The 24,026-nt window shown below is 43.7% G+C and overlaps 1 protein-coding gene across 20 annotated transcripts in view; it reads left to right on the top strand.

The window, feature by feature from the left end:
* LOC123765573 (serine/arginine repetitive matrix protein 1) overlaps window positions 1-24,026 on the top strand; it is a 779,721-nt gene that overhangs the window by 247,911 nt on the left and 507,784 nt on the right. For all 20 annotated transcript variants that reach the window (XM_069333893.1, XM_069333900.1, XM_069333897.1 and 17 more), the window contains exon 2: window positions 12,874-12,964. In XM_069333893.1, coding sequence (XP_069189994.1) covers window positions 12,874-12,964 — 91 coding nt within the window. The remainder of the gene's footprint in view (window positions 1-12,873; window positions 12,965-24,026) is intronic.

Genomic DNA, 24,026 nt, shown 5'->3' with positions numbered 1-24,026 from the left:
ATATGTATGTATATGCCACACTGTATATGAGTTTGCTGGTTTTCCATACTTCGCCATGATACGTTTATATATATATATATATATATATATATATATATATATATATATATATATATATATATATATATATATATATATATATATATCATATATATATATATATTTCTTTTGGTTATATGATTTTTTTGTGTTGAAAAAAGGCTATCTTAACTAGAAATTAATGTCATCGCCACACTGGGAGTTGTGACATTATATTACGATAGCGTGATATAATACGCTATCGTAATATAATACGATAGTTGTGACAACGATAGCGGCTCACAGCACGCGATGTTAGACATTATCAGAGATACACGTTTAACAAGTTTTTCAAACCTTGAACTAAAAAAATTGAGCGCAACGCCTCTCTTGATGGTGGTGTCCTAAATTGTGTGTGTGTGTGTGTGTATGGACTTTCAAAAGTCTAACAGTGCCACGCTATAGAGGTTGGCTGTACCATCCTGCTGTACCTAGATACATTTATGAGTGTCCCTGCCACGGTATTAACACTCTCATGACCTCATACTTCCAGCCTGTCATCGCCGGACCCTGTCCCCACACGAGCGCCTGCGGGGGTAATGTTCAAAATACACTAGGAGTCTCCCAACATTTGTTTCATGTAGGATGGGCGATGTTTGTGTGGCGGTGCCTCTCCTGCCTGTTAACTATGCCATCACCGTCACAAGATCGTTCACCAAAGCGTTCAGGGAGCAGATGGACTGGAGAGCCAGGATCTTTTACCTCTACTGTGACGACACGCTGTGTATTTTCTCCACAATAGTGTAGTCTGATGCTGTGTTCACCATAGTCGGTCTGTGTCTCTTGTTACCTATCGTACGTTACGGCTCGTGATCCTACAGCAGCCAAATTTTAATAAGTCTAGGGTTACGACACAACTGCTGTTCTCAATAGCGAATCACCAGTATAACCCCTTAATAGGTACTGAGCACATAATTAACAATCTTCGTTTAGGACTGAAGAATAGATACACAATATGATAGCTATATATTCAAAACAGTATAATATAAACACAGATGGTAAAGTTAACTTATAGAATATGATTGTATAGTCATGTCACAATATATATAATAGTAATTATGGCAACAAATGAATAATAACAGACTTATCTCCCACTTGTTCCTCCTCCCAGTTCCCCGAAGCCACTGAACTCTCGCTCTGTCGCCACCCACATTCACACCTCCCGTCTGCCTCATCCCAGGATGAGGGATGGAAACTAAGGACTTTTTAATATTATAAACTAATTGAACAACCACTTGTTCTCAAAACACATAAGACTGCAAGTTACATATAATAGTTACTTACAAAATATATAAGTATAATGACACCTGTTTAATTACAGTATATGAAACAATTTCTAACTAAATAAAAGTGACATCTGGAACTCTCAAACTGAACAGGTCCAGCTTTCCCGTATCAAACAAGTAATAGACGTGTGCAGAGACAACCGCTCTCCTGTCCACTGACGCTGCCAAACCACACGACAATTTACCCAAAACACAATGTGTGTACATATACATGCAATGATAAAATAAAATAATATTTATTTTAAATTTATATACGTATTCTGCTAGGAGTACGTAACACTTCCACCTCCAAGAAAAAAAATGCAATAGATTGAAGATCAATGGCATTTTTTCAAAGTAAAATGTATGACACTTGAGATTTATGGTATTAATTACACCAAACATGTATAAGTAATAAGAACACATTTCTGGACAAATATGAAAACACTCCAAATATAGTCTTACAGGAAACTCAGAAATTTCAGTCTTATGACTATGTTCTACATATGTGTCACTGGAGTATGCAAATTTATCTCTCCAAGGTACTATCTCATTTATTTCACTTTGTTTTAGAGCATATTTCACACTCCTATCTACATTATCATTAGTAGCATGAATAGAATTGTCAATAAAGGTAGCTGCTTTCACACAGTTATCATGGCAATTTTGCTTTTCATATGTTTCTACTATTTCTTCAAGATCAGTTTCATTTTTCCATGTGATTCCTTTTCCACATGGTGAATTTTCCCAAGACAGCCTCGATTTTCCATTACTCCCTTTTTCTGGAGCTGAACTGCTTAATTGAAGCAGGCTGTATGTTGAGTTGAGTTGGGACTTCTCCTGGGTATGCTCTGACACAGACATCTGCTCATCACTCTTGATCCTCTGTGGAACACATACTCTCGCCCAATGGATACTAAAATTAGAGAAAGTAGCATTAAACCTCACAATTATGCATAAGACTTTCCCATTCATAGAACCTTCCGAAACACAAGACACCGACTTATCAAACCTGTGACCTTCCAACCAAGAAATACAACCCAAGATTAGTGCAAAGACTACCTGATCGAACTGACTCAGATGATCCATAAGGAACACAGAAATCAATTGCCTCATAACTCTGTCATAACGATCAGTGAAAGAAAACAGGCATATGCCTAGGCACCATATCTCAATCATAACTCTCAAAACAAGTTCACACCCTCTGATGGTGAACTTGAACACAACACACACGTTAATCAACCGTCTAGTCTTCAAAGAGACTAAATAAAACATGCCGAAAACGTTACAATCCTCACCATCACTTCCCAAGTGATTTACGTCTGATGACAACCAATCAACCAAGAGGTTTAAGGGTCTTAGCATCTTGAAGATGAACAGCAGATTACCTGGAACACGCCCTAGGACAATCTGAAACCCTTCACAATGATTAACACTAGGTAGGATAACCTTATCCTCCAACTTGAATTGCACACCTGGAGCCTCAAACATCTGCTCCCCAGTATGATTTAATCCTTCACCCACAATATGACTCTGAAAGTCAACCCCACACTTGAGTGGAACATACACTTTTATCACTCGTGCATCAAAATTAACTGGATCTGAATATAGAGACACTGCTCTAGCATAACTCACCACTTCCTCAGAACTGGATGCACAACCTACTTGAGTAAACTCTCTCTGCTCAACCACAAGGCTTGACAAAGATGTCCCACAGTCCATTACTTCACAAGAAAATGGCTCCTGCAGAATAAAAGTAGATTTCAACATCCTACACACACTCTGACTCAATGTACACAATGAGAAATACTTACTCCACATAGAATAACAATCACAACTCCTCAACTTAGATCCAATTGCTACTTTACCACTCTTAATGATTTTACCAAAATTTCCTCCCATGACTTCTGGAGCTGCTTGGAGTACTGTCTGCTCACAATCAACAATATCACTACCAAGCTGGGTCACATCCTCACAGACAACTGAAGAGGGAGGCTCAATGGGTCTCCATCTACTCAACAGAAGCTGATCCTCTGGCTGCTTTCCCACACTCTCCAAAACTGGATCTACAGTACAGACTGTCTCCTTGCTTCTCTCTGAAATCTTAGGGTCAGTTCTACTCAAAGCACATAAATGAAGGGAATCTGAAGCGAGCGGGCAAGTAACAGGTAGTTTGACCTCCTCCCCTATTATATCACCTTGACTAGGGTGAGGCGGGGCCTCGACAACGGACTTACTCTCGACAACTGATTCTAAACTTGGAGTGAGCGGGAATACTTCTGCCAACCCGACATCTTGTCCTAAACCATTCACTTGGCTGGAATACAGAGTCGTGGCTTTTAAGTTTCTCTCGACTCCTGGCACAACGTTCGTAGTGAGCGGGCAAGACAATGGTACATGGACATCCTTTCCCAATTTATTGGAATAAAGCAGAGTCATAGTATCAGGCTTACTCTCAACAACTAAATCGGCCACACAGGAATCTGGAACAACCACATCCCACTTCTCCACTGAAGGGGTACTGGTTACTGGAACAAATGCTTGAGTAACAACATCAGAACTGACAACTGGATTTATATTAGTACTGACATCAGCACAGGTAGAATGGACAAAACCATCTTCTACAACAGGTTCCTTCATAGAACTAACTTCAGCACAGGCAGAATAAACATGGTCTACAACGGGCTGTTTACACAAACGGGGATCATTCTCACCCACAACATGATTTATGGCCACATCATTACCCAATATAACATCCACACCTGGGATGGGCAACTGTGTACTAACACCCACAGTGCATAAACGTGGTGTAATGGTGGATCTGAAATTAATGTCTATTAGAGGTACAGTTTTACATCCTGCAACACTCTGAAGAACAACAAACTTTCCTGTCTCTCTCTTTTCAACATCAGAAAGAATACTGGATGAAATTATGGTTTGGGAAGCACCTGTATCACGAAGAATAACCACTGGCTTCCACTTTCCATTAATACACAAGACTTCACCTGAAGACATATATGGTGAATACTGTTTCACCCAATTGGGGTTTACAATTACATGTTTATTAGTAAGTTTATTTTGCACACCTCTGCAATAAATGAGACCAGTTGGTCGTAACTCAGGGTGCAATATAAAACATGAATGAATTCCATGGCCTTTTCTCTTACAATGGGAACAGAACCTTACAGTGGACACACTGGTAGAACCAACTGTAGGTTTAGAAATAACCTTATTATTATTTGACATTCCTGACAATGCAGTAGCAGGGTTAGATTTTGTAAGAGAAGAGCTCATGGGAGTAACTGGAGTACTAGGACTGGATGGATTCTGATAAGGAGTTCGGTGAGCATTATAATTTACTCTACGACTAGACTTAGGTGAAGTGGCCGTAAACGGGGCCTTAGTCAGCAACTCATGCTCATCCGCGAGCTTTGACAGCTCATCAATATCGGTTACATTCTTTTGTTCTGCCATAAAAGTAGACAACTGGTCTGGAAGACAGGACAATACTTCTTCCATTATGAGAAGATTCTTTAGAGCATCAAAATCAGTGACTGCAAGTGACTTTAACCATCTGTTGCAAAAATTCGTCTTCTGACGAGTAAAATCGGCTATTGTCTGATCCTTGATTCTCCTTAGATTTCTGAACTTTTGCCTGTGTGCCTCTGGATTTAATTGATAAGCATTTAGGATGCTTGTCTTTACAAAGTCATAATCAAAACTATGAGCATCAGGGAGGGATGTGAAAACCTCCTGACTACGCCCCTTAAATTGAGACTGCATAATGGCTACCCACTGATCCCTTGGCCAGTTCATACTGATGGCAATTTTATAAAAATGTGCAAAGAAAACCTCAGGATCTTCCTCATTGAACTTGGGCAACTCTATATACTTATTCATCCTGATGGGATTATTATCACTATTTGTTGAAACATTACTAGTATTTCCATGCCCAGCTGCCATACGCTGTGATTCAAGCCTGAAGTTAGTGTCAGCCATTTGTTGTTGAATCTCTAATTGTTGCTTTTTTGTGGCTTCTAGTTGCAACTCAATTAAACCTCTCTGGTTTTGTGCCGCAATTTCTAAACGCCTAGTCTCAAGCTCCCTTTGCTGAGCTTCAGCCTCTAATATTTGCTGTTGCTGTTGAGCTTCAATCTCTCTTTGACGAGCTTCAGCCTCTAATATTTGCTGTTCCTTTTGAGCTTCAAGCTTAGCATGGGCTATTTGCGCTTCTAACTCAAGACGCTTTAACGTCATCTGATCACTCGACTCCTCTCTTAACTCCTCTAGAATTTCTTCATCTAACTCCCCATTCTCAACAAAATGCGTCACAATGACTTTCAATATTTGGGCTTTAACCATTCTATTGCTGGCGGTCAAATCCAAATGATTTGCCATTTGTATTAACTCAGTCTTTTTAAGGTTCTGAATCCCTTCAAAGTCTGGGTGAGCCACCAACGCTGCAACTTTCTCCTCCATCGTTACTAACACTTGGCACTTGATTCACAACAATAATTAAACACAATGGCACTGCACTACACTTCACTGTAAAATTGTCACTACACTGAAAATTCGCTTGGCCTCACTGCACAAACAAAATATATAGGATGACTTACCTCAAAATCGTGAAACGTTGTTACTTGACACACAGGAAGGCTTGCTTGGCACATGGAATAGTTCTTAAGAAACACACAGAGACACTTGACACACTGGTACCTAGGAAGGCAAGGTTAGATTAGCATAGTTAAGTTAAGTGGGACAATATTTCCCGGCACAGGCCCCCATAACTCTTTGTTACCTATCGTACGTTACGGCTCGTGATCCTACAGCAGCCAAATTTTAATAAGTCTAGGGTTACGACACAACTGCTGTTCTCAATAGCGAATCACCAGTATAACCCCTTAATAGGTACTGAGCACATAATTAACAATCTTCGTTTAGGACTGAAGAATAGATACACAATATGATAGCTATATATTCAAAACAGTATAATATAAACACAGATGGTAAAGTTAACTTATAGAATATGATTGTATAGTCATGTCACAATATATATAATAGTAATTATGGCAACAAATGAATAATAACAGACTTATCTCCCACTTGTTCCTCCTCCCAGTTCCCCGAAGCCACTGAACTCTCGCTCTGTCGCCACCCACATTCACACCTCCCGTCTGCCTCATCCCAGGATGAGGGATGGAAACTAAGGACTTTTTAATATTATAAACTAATTGAACAACCACTTGTTCTCAAAACACATAAGACTGCAAGTTACATATAATAGTTACTTACAAAATATATAAGTATAATGACACCTGTTTAATTACAGTATATGAAACAATTTCTAACTAAATAAAAGTGACATCTGGAACTCTCAAACTGAACAGGTCCAGCTTTCCCGTATCAAACAAGTAATAGACGTGTGCAGAGACAACCGCTCTCCTGTCCACTGACGCTGCCAAACCACACGACAATTTACCCAAAACACAATGTGTGTACATATACATGCAATGATAAAATAAAATAATATTTATTTTAAATTTATATACGTATTCTGCTAGGAGTACGTAACATCTCTCTCTCTCTCTCTCTCTCTCTCTCTCTCTCTCTCTCTCTCTCTCTCTCTCTCTCTCTCTCTCTCTCTCTCTCTCTCTCTCTCTCTCTCTCTCTCTCTCTCTCCTCTCTCTCTCTCTCTCTCCCAGGAGAAACAGAGCCACACAAGCACCATTATATCATTCTTAGGAAAAACAAAACAAAATATTGAAAAGAAAATCAGGTAGTATACTAAAGGATTAAAATGACTCGGCAGAAGGAAATTTGTTAGAGAGAGACTGACAGAGAGAGAGAGAGAGAGAGAGAGAGAGAGAGAGAGAGAGAGAGAGAGAGAGAGAGAGACTGACAGAGAGAGAGAGAGAGAGAGAGAGAGAGAGAGAGAGAGAGAGAGAGAGAGAGAGAGAGAGACTGACAAGAGAGAGAGAGAGAGAGAGAGAGAGAGAGAGAGAGAGAGAGAGAGAGAGAGAGAGAGAGAGAGAGAGAGAGAGAGACTGACAGAGAGAGAGAGAGAGAGAGAGAGAGAGAGACTGACAGAGAGAGAGAGAGAGAGAGAGAGAGAGAGAGAGCAGGGTGTGATAATTACACATGAAATATGAGCAACTGAGACTAGGTGTGATAATTGCAGGTGACGACAGTTACAGTAAATACAGATGGAGGAGCCGAGTGAAGTAGTTGAAGATAGTGCCAGCTGAGATCATTGCAGAGGAGCTCAGGTGTGATCGTTACAAATGAGATCCGGTGAATTCATTAGTGAACCGCGGAGGTGAGGTCCAAGTAACGAGGCTGTATGTTTAGTCAGGTGTGGCAATATAAATGAGCACAATTAAGATAATCTTCATCTGAACTCGTGTGAGATAAGTGCAGGTGAAGGAAGATGAGATCATTGTAAACGAGTTCATGAGAGAGGGTGAGATAATTACTGGGGGATTTAGACGGGTAGAGAGACAGCATGCAAGGACAGAGAGAAGAGACGGGTAGACAGACAGCATGGAAGGACAGAGAAAAGAGACGGGTAGAGAGACAGCATGGAAAGAGAGAGAAGAGACGGGTAGACAGACAGCATGGACGGTATTTGTAGTCAAGTTGTTCGAAGAGGAAATTGGCTGGAGACGCCGTGTATTGCTTCCTATTGATTAATCTGGAAATTATTGTGGAACAACTTGGTGTGTAGCAGCTACTCCTCTCTCTCTGTCTCTCTCTGTCTCTGTCTCTCTCTCTCTCTCTGTCTCTGTCTGTCTCTCTCTCTCTCTCTCTCTCTCTCTCTCTCTCTCTCTCTCTCTCTCTCTCTCTCTCTCTCTCTCTCTCTCTCTCTCTCTCTGCAGATAATGCAGACTGTACAGTATTTCTGGAGGGTATGGCTGAGGAACTAAAATGAGCAATTCAAGGTTCTTGAATTGAGAACCTTGGCGCCAAGCAGCAGACGACTTCAGCGTATGGTGATGTTGCTTGGCATATCTCCTCTCTAGTTCTCTGACACCACCACGACAGTCAACCACGAACCACAAGGTCATAGTCTCTTTGTCTCGCTACTACAACAAAAATAGGTTCATTGTAAACAGAAAATTCAGATATGGATAACTGAAATGTCGGTGATCTGAGCGATAGATTATCTGTCTACCAAGAGGGAGGGAATGAGTAGCTTCTTGGTACCTGGGCAGAAGCCTTTAGAACATTATATAAAATCTATGTAAGGCCAGGAGTCTCGGCCTAAAAAAAATGAAACTAGAGAAAGTTCTGAAAATCCTGACTAGGGAGATAATGTTAGATCTTGCAAGCACATCTAGGTGAGTACACACACACACACACACACACACACACACACACACACACACACACACACACACACACACACACACACACACACACACACACACACACACACACACACCTGTGATGCCTTTGTTCTCCTAGCAGTAAATAGTTACTTGGGAATTAAATAGCTGCTACGGGCTTCATCCTGGTAATGTGTGTGTCGGAGAGAAATATATGTAGTAAATATGATAGAAGAAGAATAGGTTGGAAGTTAGTGCGATACACAACCAACGGCTATAAAGGCGGGGTCCATGAGCTAATAGCTCGATCCTGCGAGCCTAAAAAGCGAATAATAAATAAATACACATTCCATAACCTTGACAATGACTACCTAACCCACACGGGGTTTTCCTACAAGTTCAATACGTGTCCAGTCACGTATTACGGGCTATTCATGCCCGTGCCACGCCTTGGGTGACTTAATCTTCATCAATCAGTCACAAGCTACAGCTGGCTGTTGGTCACACACCTGGCTGAAGATGTTCCCAGGTGTTCAACAGGTAGGTTGACCGTCTTGAGTGCGTAACACCTTCCCTCCGCTCTCTGGTATTCCCCTTTTAAGTTTGGTGTCAGTGTTTTCCTGGTTCGTGTTCTTGAGCAGCAGGAGCGTTGTCTTGGGTCACTTTACAGAGAAAGAACAGTAACTTAGGCGTTTGAAGATGAGTCCAGGTGGGGGGAGGGAGGGGGGGATGGCGTGTCATGTAGGAAGCCTCTCTCCCCCCCCTACCCTCCCCTACGTCCTCATCCAGTATGAAGTTCGTAAGACGTCATTCAAGACGCTGCGGGGCACATGGACCTCACAGGTAGTAATGTTTTGTACTTAAGGGCCGCCCCCAGTTCTTACAGCAACATTATTCTGTGCACGTTGGTGGAGGCTGCCGGGCTTGGGGCTGCACTCAGCATATGCTGTGACTTGTTTATACTGTACAATATATGTCACCAACCTCCGCACATACCACTATACCCCTCCTATATCTTCCCTTCCCTCCGCGCCCTCCAAGGTCTACCCTCCACTTCCCTCAGCTGCCTTCAAAGCATTCACATATCTAGAGACCTAATGACCTTTAGAAAGGCGGGGTCCAAGAGCTAATACCTCGATCCTGCAAGCCCAACACAACCCACAAACCCCTCCATGGAACAGTATCCCACCGCCCCTTCCGCTGCCGCCAATACCATCTCTCCAACTTCTTTAAAAAAATAATAAAAAACGCTTCCCATTCAAGTTGCAGCGATGATAATTAAGCGTAAAATGAGTTTTTTCCCCTCACAAGAGCAGCATATTTGTGTAGTGGGATGTTGTGAGACCCGGAGACTCTCTTACATTCCTGGTCCTCCTCTCTCTCTCTCTCTCTCTCTCTCTCTCTCTCTCTCTCTCTCTCTCTCTCTCTCTCTCTCTCTCTCTCTCTCTCTCTCTCTCTCTCTCTCTCTCTCTCTCTCTATATATATATATATATATATATATATATATTATATATATATATATATATATATATATATATATATATATATATATATATATATATATATATATATATATATATAATAGTTTAACGTTATAATATGTAGTGTTGAACACGGTAATGGTGAACTTAATACTTTATTGCTGTCATTTGCTCGCTTTATTATTAGTCTGTCGAGTTATCACGGTGAACACGAGTTTTATATCGTTATTATACTTTATTATATTGTGTGTTCGCTACATTATTTGTATGGTTATGAGCGAGGTGTAATAGATATTATTAAATAGAATTACATTGCTGGTATATATATATATATATATATATATATATATATATATATATATATATATATATATATATATATGTGTGTTTGTGTGTGTGTGTATTTATATTAATATTTGCATAATATGATAATATTTTTAATATCGGTGCGCATCGAGTATTTAATTTTAGTGTATTTCTAAATTGGTTGTTGGTATACGAGGTAACGATATTCTGTATATTAATACGCAGTAATTAAATTAGGTTCTGTTGCTATTCCGAGAGAGCGGGTTTATATATTTTTTTGGGCGTTATTTCCGACCAATATCCTGAGAATGCTTCATCAAAGTGTACGTTTAGACACATGATTCACCCGATACAGTTGGGCACTGTAACGATGTCTGTAGCCTTGGTCTTCTTGTAATATATGGAGGATTTAGTGAGGATAGAGAGAAAGCCCCTGATGAGATTTTTTTTAAATATTTTCTGGAACTTTATCAATGTGGATTAAGAGGAAAGTTTGGCCCCTCTTGACCAAGAGAACTCTTCAGTATTAAAAGATTTTCCTAAGACGGAGTGCCGCAGGGGAGCGTTCTCAGTCTGACCTTTGTCTCAGTTGCTGTTACTGTAGCCGTGACTGGACACGCCCTCCGTGACTACAGTAGCTGTGACTGGACACGCCCTCCGTGACTACAGTAGCTGTGACTGGACACGCCCTCCGTGACTACAGTAGCTGTGACTGGACACGCCCTCCGTGACTACAGTAGCCGTGACTGGACACGCCCTCCGTGACTACAGTAGCTGTGACTGGACACGCCCTCCGTGACTACAGTAGCCGTGACTGGACACGCCCTCCGTGACTACAGTAGCCGTGACTGGACACGCCCTCCGTGACTACAGTAGCCGTGACTGGACACGCCCTCCGTGACTACAGTAGCTGTGACTGGATACGCCGTCCGTGACTACAGTAGCTGTGACTGGATACGCCGTCCGTGACTACAGTAGCCGTGACTGGACACGCCCTCCGTGACTACAGTAGCCGTGACTGGACACGCCCTCCGTGACTACAGTAGCCGTGACTGGACACGCCCTCCGTGACTACAGTAGCCGTGACTGGACACGCCCTCCGTGACTACAGTAGCCGTGACTGGACTCGCCCTCCGTGACTACAGTAGCTGTGACTGGACACGCCCTCCGTGACTACAGTAGCCGTGACTGGACACGCCCTCCGTGACGATAGAACGTGTAGGACGATAGGACGTGTAGGACGATAGGACGTGTAGGACGATAGGACGTGTAGGACGATAGAACGTGTAGGACGATAGGACTGTAGGACATCGTCTACACATACTAGGGACCGCGGTGACACCATAACAGATCCATGCTTATATTTTGTACTTGTATTCTGAAGTGTGTGACAATATTGTAACAGCTTCATCTAAAACGTTACCTAATCTTCTTTAGTATTATTATTTGAGATTATATAGGCAAAATGGCGGCAGTTTTAGACCTAGTATAGTATGCATATGTACTATGGAAACCTCGACACCAAATTTCATTTTTATTCAGACACATGTTGGGAATTTATGCTCTTATCATTATCCTTTTCTGCCATGTTTTGTATCCTAATATTTTCACATTCTTTGCCATGTTTATCTTTTGTTTCCATTGACTCTCCTTATCTTCCTTCTTCTGTACAATCTTCTGTATCTTAGTCTTCTTTATCTTGCGTGTTTTTGTTCCTCCTCTCCAAGACACGCCCAACCACTTGGGGTGGACGGTAGAGCGACGGTCTCGCTTCAAGCAGGTCGGCGTTCAATCCCCGACTGTCTAAGTGGTTGGGCACCATTCCTTTCCCCCCCGTCCCATCCCAAATCCTTATCCTGACCCCTTCCCAGTGCTATATAGACGTAATGGCTTGGCGCTTTTCCCTGATAATTTTCTTCTAAGACACGTGTAATTATGTATGGTTAGGTCAGTTAATTAATTCATGTTGCTGAACAAACCCACAAGGGCCGTGACGAGGGTTCGAACCTGCGTCCGGGAGCATCCCAGACACTGCCTTAATCTGAACTGAGCTACGAAGCCAGTGTCTGGGATGCTCCCGGACGCAGGTTCGAATCCTCGTCACGGCCCTTGTGGATTTGTTCATTTGATGCATCACGTTAATGTGATCTCTGTGTACTCACCTAGTTGTGCTTGCGGGGGTTGAGCTCTGGCTCTTTGGTCCCGCCTCTCAACCGTCAATCAACAGGTGTACAGGTTCCTGAGCCTATTGGGCTCTATCATATCTACACTTGAAACTGTGTATGGAGTCAGCCTCCACCACATCACTTCCTAATGCATTCCATTTGTCAACCACTCTGACACTAAAAAAGTTCTTTCTAATATCTCTGTGTGTGTAATCCATGTTGCTGATGCTGTTGTTGTTGTTGTCGTTGCAGCTGCACTCAGAGTACCGCAGCACATACCGGTGGCACGAGTACACTCCTCAGAGTCAGCATGAGGTCATCAGGAAGCCTCCCACCTCACAAGGTAAGTCCTCACTCCCTCAAGTTCTTTACTACGGGCTCACCATAGCCCGTGCTACTTGGAACTTTTTCTTCCAGGTAGCGAATCTTTAACAACAACAACAACTCAAGTTGTTACCTGGGGGGGGGGAGGGATTGATAGATTGATGAAGATTAAGCCACCCAAGAGGTGGCACGGGCATGAATAGCCCGTAAGTGGTGGCCCTTTTGAGCCATTATCAGTATCAAGAGATGATATTGGAGATCTGTGGAGGCGCAACTGCACCCTGCGTGACGGGAGATGTCTCCTGTGGGGGGAGGGGCTATCAGGGGGAAAGCGCCAAGTCATCATGACTATATGGCACTGGGAAGGGGTCAGGATAAGGATTTGGGATGGGACAGGGGAAAGGAATGGTGCTCCAACCACTTATGGACGGTCGGGGATTGAACGCCGACTCGCATGAAGCGAGACCGTCGCTCTACCGTCCAGCCCATGGACAGAATGAGGGGTTGACTTACCTACGAGGTTGATCAATAGCTCCTGAGCCCCATATTGCTGGTTGTGGGTTGTGCTATGTAGTCGTACCCTCCTGTCTCTTGCCCTTTACCTTCCAAACTGTTTACTGTATAAACTTTGTTCGTCTGTGTGTATTAATATAGTTGTATTTACCTATTTGTACCAGCAGCATTTAGATGGTAGCTCTTGAACCCCGCTTCAGTTGTCAGCCGTAGGTTGTCTAAAGTACTGATCCTTCACCAGTGTGTGTGTGTGTGTGTGTGTGTGTGTGTGTGTGTGTGTGTGTGTGTGTGTGTGTGTGTGTGTGTGTAAGCGCGTGCGCGTGAGAGTGAGACACAGTACTTTCGACATAAATCCACTTCAGTACATGGACGAAACACTTGTTTATACGCGAGTTTATACATTAATGTAAGTTCTTCTTATATTATAAAGGAAAAGTGAGGTACAATACAGGAGAAACACGAGGAACATGGTAATTATCAAGTGGTGAGAGTTGGTACACAGTGAGAGAGAGAGAGAGAGAGAGAGAGAGAGAGAGAGAGAGAGAGAGAGAGAGAGAGAGAGAGAGAGAGAGAGAGAGAGAGAGAGACAGAGAGAGAGACAGAGAGAGAGAGAGAGAGGGGGGGGGGGAAGAGTGGTAACTTAGCGCAAGTTGTGACAGGTTGTGTGTAGAGTGGGACTATATATATATATATATATATATATATATATATATATATATATATATATATATATATATATATATATATATATATATAGACATCATAATTTCAATACAGGGAAAAGCAATACAATTAATTATATTTGAAAGATAGTGAGAGGGGCTGCAGCTAAATGTGGGTGTTTACTCTCTTTCCCTTCCTTCCTTCCTTCCTTCCTTCCTTCCTTCCTTCCTTCCTTCCTTCCTTCCTTCCTTCCTTCCTTCTTTCTTTCTTTCCTTCCTTCCTTCCTCCCTCCCTCCCTACCTACGCAGTTCCCTCTCCTTCACCGACTCCAGGAACCAATCACAGAGAAAGCCCGGCTTGTCTGCGTCGTGAAAACTGCCTCACATTATGGAGTCAGTGCCTCATCTCCGTGTTCAAGAAGGGGGTAGAAGGGGAAGGTTGTGGTGGTGATATATAGATCTGAAGGGAAAGATACGTCAGGTGGGGTTGGGGGCCACTGGAGGGGAGGCTGGCTGTATATGGTGGGGGAGAGTTGGGGGGCATATGGGGAGTGTGACGTGGTGGGTTGAGGCTGTAGGTGTTTACGTAGAGAGAAGAGAGTTATTGTTGTTTTAGATTCAGCTACTTAGAACAAAAGTTCCAAAGTAGCACGGGCTATGGTGAGCCCGTAGAGAAGAGAGGCTCTGCTCTTCTTTTATATAGAGAGGTACTAGTAGGGTACATTGAGAGGTACTGGTAGGGTACAGTGAGAGAGGTACTAGCAGGGTACAGTGAGAGAGGTACTAGCAGGGTACAGTGAGAGAGGTACTAGCAGGGTACAGTGAGAGAGGTACTAGTAGGGTACAGTGAGAGAGGTACTAGCAGGGTACAGTGAGAGAGGTACTAGCAGGGTACAGTGAGAGAGGTACTAGTAGGGTACAGTGAGAGAGGTACTAGCAGGGTACAGTGAGAGAGGTACTAGCAGGGTACAGTGAGAGAGGTACTAGCAGGGTACAGTGAGAGAGGTACTAGTAGGGTACAGTGAGAGAGGTACTAGCAGGGTACAGTGAGAGAGGTACTAGCAGGGTACAGTGAGAGAGGTACTAGCAGGGTACAGTGAGAGAGGTACTAGCAGGGTACAGTGAGAGAGGTACTAGTAGGGTACAGTGAGAGAGGTACTAGCAGGGTACAGTGAGAGAGGTACTAGCAGGGTACAGTGAGAGAGGTACTAGTAGGGTACAGTGAGAGAGGTACTAGCAGGGTACAGTGAGAGAGGTACTAGCAGGGTACAGTGAAGTAATCTAGCCAGGCTATAGGTAGAGAACAAGAAACAATAGAGATATATGAAAGAGGTTTGTTGTTGTTGTTAAAGATTCGCTACTTGGAACAAAGTTCCATATATATATATATGGAACTATATATATATATATATTCCATATATATATATATATATGGATATATATATATATATATATATATATATATATATATATATATATATATATATATATATATATATATATATATATATATATATAATATGGAAATGTTTTATTTGTCCGATGTTGGAGGCCAAACGGTTGGGTTTAGCTTCATGTTACTTTTTAGCAATTGTTTACAATTTAGCAATAACGTGCAAATGCTAACAGTAATTGCTATCGGGTACATGCCCAACATGGGCGGGCTGCGACTAGTGTCATGGGAAGAAGTGCCAAGTGACACTGTGCCAACATTACCCCTCATGAACATTTGGCACCACGCCGTGGTGATGACGAGGAGGCGCGAAACTGCTTAAGCACTCGATTGTCATTTTCCTTAATGGTCTACACTCAATACTTAAGTGTGTTTCTCGGTGTATTTGGTTTCTATTTATCATCTTGATCTTTCTTCCTTCCCTCCTTCCCCTTTAGTATGCTCCCCTCTCTGTGTCCCATATCTCCATTCATTCTCTTCCTTCTTTCTGCTTTTCCTCTACTCTCCCTTCTCCTTTTTCCTCTCCTCCTTCCCCCTCTCTCTCCTCCTCCTCCTCTCCTCTTCCTCGTGTAAAGATCTTTCGCCTCACTCGCCATCACTGTTGCTCTCATCGGTTCATTGACTTTTCTCTTAAGCTCCTTACTATCACCTGGAGGCCAGACATTCTCCGGCCGAGCCCCCCCCCCCCCCCCTCGGCCGGGCCCCCTCGGCCAGGTACACCCTCCTGGTGCCGGACCTCGGCCGGGCCCCCTCGGCCAGGTACACCCTCCTGGTGCCGGACCTCGGCCGGGCCCCCTCGGCCAGGTACACCCTCCTGGTGCCGGACCTCGCCCCGACGATGGGCGCTTACCCATGGCAGAACTGACACTGACCCTACTATAAATAAATCCAGAAGAGCCGTGACGAGGATTCGAACCTGCGTCCGAGAGCATCCCAGACGCTGCCTTAATCGACTGACCCTACAATATTCCCCGCTGGTAACCCCAAGTTATGATGCCAAGGCGTATGCTTCAATGTCATTTGTATTTGGTAATTGAAAGTGAGCTTAAAAATGAGAAATGTCATGTTTAAGGGCATAATTAGCATTGTCTGTTTTAGTGTCATTCCCCAGATGTTTATGTCTCATCCAGTTCTTCTCATTCAGATATTCATATCTCATCCATTTGTTCATGTCACTATCAGTACAATCGTGTATATTGGGAGGCATTTATGGAGAATAATCATATACAGAACTAGATGAGAGAGACGGTAATATATATATATATATGATCCGTGGGATTAATTCCACGCAAGTGTATATAATTTACATGATGCGAAATATGTTCTCGAATACCCAGTCCATTTATCATACTTCATGCAAGATCACTTTTCTTTTTGGCCATCAACACACACACACACACACACACACACACACACACACACACACACACACACACACACACACACACACACACACACACACACACACACACATACACACACACACACACACACACACACACACAACCTGACCAGGCGACAGCACTATAAACCCAGATATCCTGCCGGCAGGAGTGAGTAAATAATGAGAGTACTTATGAGGGGGTTCAAAAAGTTAGAAGGCACACTCACCCGGGATATGTTTCAGCGGAGGCTGTTGGAGAAAGCTTCTCTTGCGTGTAATGGGTAGAGTGACGTCCCGCCCTGCACCCCCTCAGAGACTACCAGATGCCTGTTAATGTATCTAATTCGGGGTAATTGAGGTGGTGAGTGGTTAAGGCGTTCTGCCTTCGAGGGCGGAGGGTCATCTGTGTCTTCTCACTGTGGCGCGAATCTTGGATTCTGCGTTGTCCTCTTGGACTCTACCTTTCCCTCTGCTCTTTCCAGTATTTTGTAGTTTATTGCTGTGTGTGTGTGTGTGTGTGTGTGTGTGTGTGTGTGTGTGTGTGTGTGTGTGTGTGTGTGTGTGTGTGTGTGTGTGTGTGTACTTTCCGAGTTGAGGTTGCAAGGTCGAGCAACAACTCATTTATCTGTCTTTTCATTTGTCAAATACATTTTTATTGTAACCGAGATACATAGGAACGTTTGTGTGTGTGTTGTTTGTTTACGAGTGGGTGACTTGAGTTACTGAATGAGTGTGTGAATTTGTGAGTATGGGCGATGCAGAATTTTTTTTCCGCGAGTTAATTAACGAGTTAGCGTTATTAACGAGTTAATTAGCGAGTTAAATCAACGATCATCAACAGCAGGTTGATGATCGTATCAGGTGGTGAGCAGTTAATTTACAGAGTTCGTCAGTGAGGTCAAATTTTGCCCAAATCCCCCCCCCCACCCCCACCCCCCCCACCCCCCCACCCCCCACCCCCCCCCCTGTAGTTTTCATATGACTATTGAACATTATTTATGAGGGGAATTCAAGAGTCATATTTCTGATAGGTAAAGTATTTTAAAAACAGCAGGGGGGGATTGGACAAGATCTGACCAATCGTCGTTTTCACTAATTTACATATTTTCTGCATAAATAATTTGTCATTTAAAACTCCCAATATATGCAATCCCTCTGAAGTCCGCTCAGAAGAGCAGTTCCTTAAAGTAATCTTGTCTTTTTCCGGTATAGTCCAACAATTCTTATTTACAAGTTTATTCTTGTCACTCTCTTCTTAAAGGGCAAAGTTTACTCCCAAGTTCATTCGGCTCGCAGCGAGTTTTTTTTTTTTATCTCGGGCATAAACGATGAGTTTTTTCCCCTTCAGGAGTTTTGTAATATACTTATTTGCATGACATTGTGATCCGGGTGTTTGGGGGAAATAAAGGTATTATACCCATTCACTATATATATCATTCACTATACATATATCCAATAGGTCGCGTTTGTTACGTAAGCAACATATCCGTTAACGAATGGGACGTATTATTAAAACTGAAAGACAAGCCAATGTTGAATGTGTCAATAAATTGGCCTCGAATGGTTATACGATGCTTGGGTTCGTACGCCTCTGGTTGGGCGAAACAGTTTTTTTTTTTTACGGAGTGGCTGTTGGGGGAGCACGACCGAGGGAGGAAGAGGGAGAGGAGGAGTGGAGACGAGGAGGAGGAGGAGGAGAGGAGAGAAGGAGGATGGAAAGGAGGAGAAAGAGATCCCTGTTTAAAGGTGTTTCCGACACGTCAGGAAGTGCACAAATTTTGATGTATATTTGTTTGTTGGTGTGACGCGCTCATGAATTATTTCTTTGTATAAAACAAGTGTTATGAACATATGTTAGCGGCTGTTTGTTCAACACACACACACACACACACACACACACACACACACACACACACACACACACACACACACACACACACACACACACACACACACACACACACACAAATGGAATGCACTAGGAAGTGATGTGGTGGAGGCTGACTCCATACACAGTTTCAAATGTAGATATGACAGAGCCCAGTAGGCACAGGAATCTGTACACCAGTTGATTGACAGTTGAGAGGCGGGACCAAAGAGTCAAAGCTCAACCGCCGTAAACACAAATAGGTGAGTACACACACACACACACACACACACACACACACACACACACACACACACACACACACACACACACACACACACCACACAGCGTTATACGACAAAGAGTACTGGGAAGACGGGACACCACGAGCATAGCTCTTATCCTGTGCCTACACATAGGTAATTACACAGATCCTCACGGCCGAGCTGACCGTAAGGGAGAAAGGGTCGTAATCCTAAGAGCCCAGGTTTGAATCTCGACCTAGGCGGAAACAAATGGGCAGAGTCTCTTTCACCTGATGCTACTGTTCGCTTACCAGTAAATAGGTACCTGGGAGTTAGACAGCTGGTACAGAAGAGCAGCTGTCTCTCCCGTCTCTCTCTATATGTGTGTGCGAGAGAGAGAGAGAGAAATATATATACAGTAAATATGAGAGAAAATTAGGTCAGGAGTCATTACATACACATTGTTACAAAGGCGAGGTCCAGGAGCTAATAGCGCAACCCTGAAAGCACACGCACAGTAACACACAGAAATCACAATAGCGTGATGCATCAATGAACCACAAGGGCCGTGACGAGGATTCGAATCTACGTTCCGAGAGGATCCCAGACGTTGCCTTAATTGACTGAGCTACGACATGGCTACGACTAACCATGTAGCTCAGTCGATTAAGGCAACGTCTGGGATCCTCTCGGAACGTAGGTTCGAACCCTCGTCACGGCCCTTGTGGATTCGTTCACACACAGTAAATACACACAGCTCTGGAGAAAGTTGCTCGACCGTGGAGCCCTTATTTAGTTAAGCACAAGACGAAGTTAGAAAATGTTGAGAGGTGTGCCAAGAGGCAAGTCCTGCAGAACTGAGACGTACGAGGTACGAGGAAAAGTTACATAAATTAAACCTCACGTCGTTGGAAGACAGAAGAGTTAGGGGGAGACATGATTACCACTTACAAAGTTCTCAAGGAAGAGGCAAGTCCTGCAGAACTGAGACGTACGAGGAAAAGTTACATGAATTAAACCTCACGTCGTTGGAAGACAGAAGAGTTAGGGGGAGACATGATTACCACTTACAAAGTTCTCAAGGAAGAGGCAAGTCCTGCAGAACTGAGACGTACGAGGTACGAGGAAAAGTTACATGAATTAAACCTCACGTCGTTGGAAGACAGAAGAGTTAGGGGGAGACATGATTACCACTTACAAAATTCTCAAGGAAATTGATAGGGCAAATAAAGGGATATTATTTAGCAACGGTGGTACACGAACAAGGCCACACCGGTGGTAAATGAATGCCCAAATGAGCCACAGTGGCATTAGATTTTTTTCAGTGCCAGTGTAGTTAAGAAATAGAATGAACTAGGAGGTGATGTGGTAGAGGGTGCAGACTCTCTATGTAGTATTAAAAGTAGATGTGATAGAGCCCAATTTGAATCTGGAACCAGTTGATTGGATGTTGAGAGGCGGAACCAAAGAACCGAAGCTCAACCCCCGGAAGGACAACTAGGTAAGTATAAGAAGGAGGCGGGTGATGCAGGAGTGACTGAAAATATGATGAAGAGATATTGGTGTGGTTCTCACTATCACCGCCAGGGGGGTTATAAGACTCCCATCTTGATGACGTCTGCTGCTGCTGCTGCTGCTGCTGCTGCTGCTGCTGCTGCTGCTGTTGTTGCTGCTACTGCTGCTGCTGCTGCTAGGCATGCTACTGCAGCTCTTTTGACTGCTGCTGCTGCTGCTACTGCAGCTCTTTTGACTGCTACTGGTGCTGCTGCTAGCGATGCTACTGCAGCTCTTTTGACTCCTACTGCTGCTGCTGGGGATGCTACTGCAGCTCTTGTGATTATTGTGGTCATTATCCACGCAGCTGTGGTTATTATCCTTGGATTACTCTTGTGTAGTAATCCATCATGTTTATGAAACATCCTGACGCTCTCATAATTATTTAAGTTGTATATAATTTTTGTTTAACACATGTGAGAGTTATAAGGTGATTGATTACTAACTTGTGTACCTGAGCTAAGACCATTATAGAAGCTGTCCTTTTAATTTCCTCATATTTTGTTGTTGGTGAGGTATTTGTATACAATACAGCGTCCATTGTTATGTTCCGGTGACTGTTGTATGGTGTATGAGAGGTTATATTTGTGTGAGGCGTGACAGGCAGGTATATTCTGTCCCCCAGCCACCGGTGCTCTCACTCATAGTGCATGAGGACACCTGTGTTCCCTCACACACCCCAGCCTTCCCCTCACACCTCAGCCTTCCCCTCAACCCTCCTCACCCTCGTGTAATCACCTCTTTCCTCTCATTCCTCGTTCCTTTGTATAGTTTTCTAGCCTTGCTTTCCACCTCCTTTTCGTCAGCCCTCTGTCTTAACCTTTTTGCGTTAGTCACTCGTTTTGACTCATATCTCCGTATCGTTCTCTCGTTACCTGTGCCGTTCCTTCCTTTGGCTCGTTATCTCTCACACCCCCGCTACTTTCCCCTTCAACCCAATTCCCTCCACTCGCTAACGCCTCTGAAAGGACCTAACGCAGTTTAGACCTTTTATATCACGTTTTTATAGTGGTGTGGGCATGGGTGTGGGCGTGGGTAGTGTGGGCACGTGGCACGCCCCCCAGGCCGGCACGTGGGTCACCTTGCCCCATGCCCAGTCACCGTGGTACTTTCACTTTCTTATGGACCTCAGCAGCGCTTTCTCCAGATGTTCAAGTCATCCCCATAAACCATTATTCTATATTTGATCCCCAGAGTCAGTCGTCAGTGTTTTGATCCACATTCACTTACAATAATATTGTAAATGATAGTGATGTTAGTAAATACCTCTATTAATGGCAAATATTATTATTATAATAATATTAAAAATAATTATGATAATTGTAATACCACTACTAATAATAATGATAATTAATAATAATATGAAGAAGAAGAATGCGAAAATCATTGGATCAATTCGGGGATGCGAACCAGCGGTCTGGATCCAACCCAGCCTTACACTTAACCTACTGGACCACGGCATAATTTAACCTAGGGATCCTACTGAATCCACTAGGGGACTTGAGGCATCGAACTGACGCCAAATTTAAGTCTTACAAATACCCCGAGTGCCGTCGGGACTAGTGCAATGATCTTCATATAATGATATATCATGTCATTGTCATTTCCTAGTTCGTATCTGAAGGGAGGTTACCTTGAGGTGCTTCCGGGGCTTTAGTGTCCCCGCGGCCTGGTCCTCGACCTGGCCTCCACCCTTTACGAAGCACCCCGTGACAGCTGACTAACTCCCAGGTACCTATTTACTGCTAGGTAACATGGGCATCAGGGTGAAAGAAACTCTGCCAACAATGGGCAGATGGAGAGATGGAAATTATTGCTCATGGATAAATGATCTATATGTATTATCAGAGTCCCGTCCTGCCTTAGCCTGCATCCCCATCCCTTATCTCTCAACCTTACCTACCTCCCTAATCCTTTCCCACTCTTACCCATCTCCCCATTCCTTACCTCTCCCCAGACTTAGCCACCTCCACCGCCCCTTCCCCACCACCTCCCCTCTCTGGGTATTATGATATTCTCAACCAAAAAAACTGATGAGGGAGGGACATGCACTGATGCATATCACTGGTCTTGTTTCCCGATACTTGGGCTGGTGTTGTGGTTATTGCGGCCCTTAGCTTCCTGGGGCCAGATTCACGAAGCAGTTACGCAAGCACTTACGAACCTGTACATTTTTTCTCAATCTTTGGGAGCTTAGTTTACAATTATTAAACAGTTAATGAGCTCCGAAGCACCAGGAGGCTGTTTATAACAATAACAACAGTTGCTTGGCAAGTTTTCATGCTTGTAAACTGTTTAATAAATGTAACCAAAGCCGTCAAAGATTAAGGAAAGATGTACACGTTCGTAAGTACTTGCGTAACTGCTTCGTGAATCTGGCCCCTGGCCTGTCCGCCTGCCTCTCACTTTATTGCACCTTTTTCTCTATGTCTGATTTACCACCTGTGTGTGTGTGTGTGTCTTTCTCCTCGCAATCCTCCGTCCCTCCTATCTCCCAATTTTGCGACTCATCCCTGCTAATTATCCCTCAGTCCTCACTAGAATTGGCACGTTCAGTAAACTCGGTCTCCCGCATAAATTTCCAGTGATTGGGAGACTGACATTTTGTATAGCCCCGTGTGTGTGTGTGTGTGTGTGTGTGTGTGTGTGTGTGTGTGTGTGTGTGTGTGTGTGTGTGTGTGTGTGTGTGTGTGTGTGTGTGTGTGTGTGCTCGGCTAGTTGTGCTTGTGGGGGGTTGAGCTCTGGCTCTTTGGTCCCGACTCTCAACTGTCAATCAACTGGTGTACAGATTCTGGGGCATATTGGGCTCCACGCATTCCAAACAAACACACACACACACACACACACACACACACACACACACACACACACACACACACAGCCTCGTAGCCTGGTGGATAGCGCGCAGGACTCGTAATTCTGTGGCGCGGGTTCGATTCCCGCACGAGGCAGAAACAAATGGGCAAAGTTTCTTTCACCCTAAGTGCCCCTGTTACCTAGCAGTAAATAGGTACCTGGGAGTTAGTCAGCTGTCACGGGCTGCTTCCTAGGGTGTGTGGGTGTGTGGTGTGGGGAAAAAAAAAACAGTTAATAAACAGTTGATTGACAGTTGAGAGGCGGGCCGAAAGAGCAAAGCTCAACCCCCGCAAAAACACAACTAGTAAACACACACACACACAAAGTGTGTGTGTGTGTGTGGGCAAATGGGCAAAGTTTCTTTCACCCTGAATGCCCCTGTTATCTAGCAGTAAATAGGTACCTTGGAGTTAGTCAGCTGTCACGGGCTGCTTCCTGGTGTGTGTGTGTGTGTGTGTGTGTGTGTGTGTGTGTGTGTGTGTGTGTGTGTGTGTGTGTGTGTGTGTGTGTGTGTGTGTGTGTGCACGCGCGTGTAAAGCCTCACACC

The sequence above is a fragment of the Procambarus clarkii genome, chromosome 30 (genome assembly GCF_040958095.1).
Source record: "Procambarus clarkii isolate CNS0578487 chromosome 30, FALCON_Pclarkii_2.0, whole genome shotgun sequence".
NCBI classification, from domain to species: domain Eukaryota; kingdom Metazoa; phylum Arthropoda; class Malacostraca; order Decapoda; family Cambaridae; genus Procambarus; species Procambarus clarkii.
The sequence above is the reverse complement of the archived record's forward strand: the minus strand, read 5'-3'. Positions and strand labels throughout refer to the sequence as shown.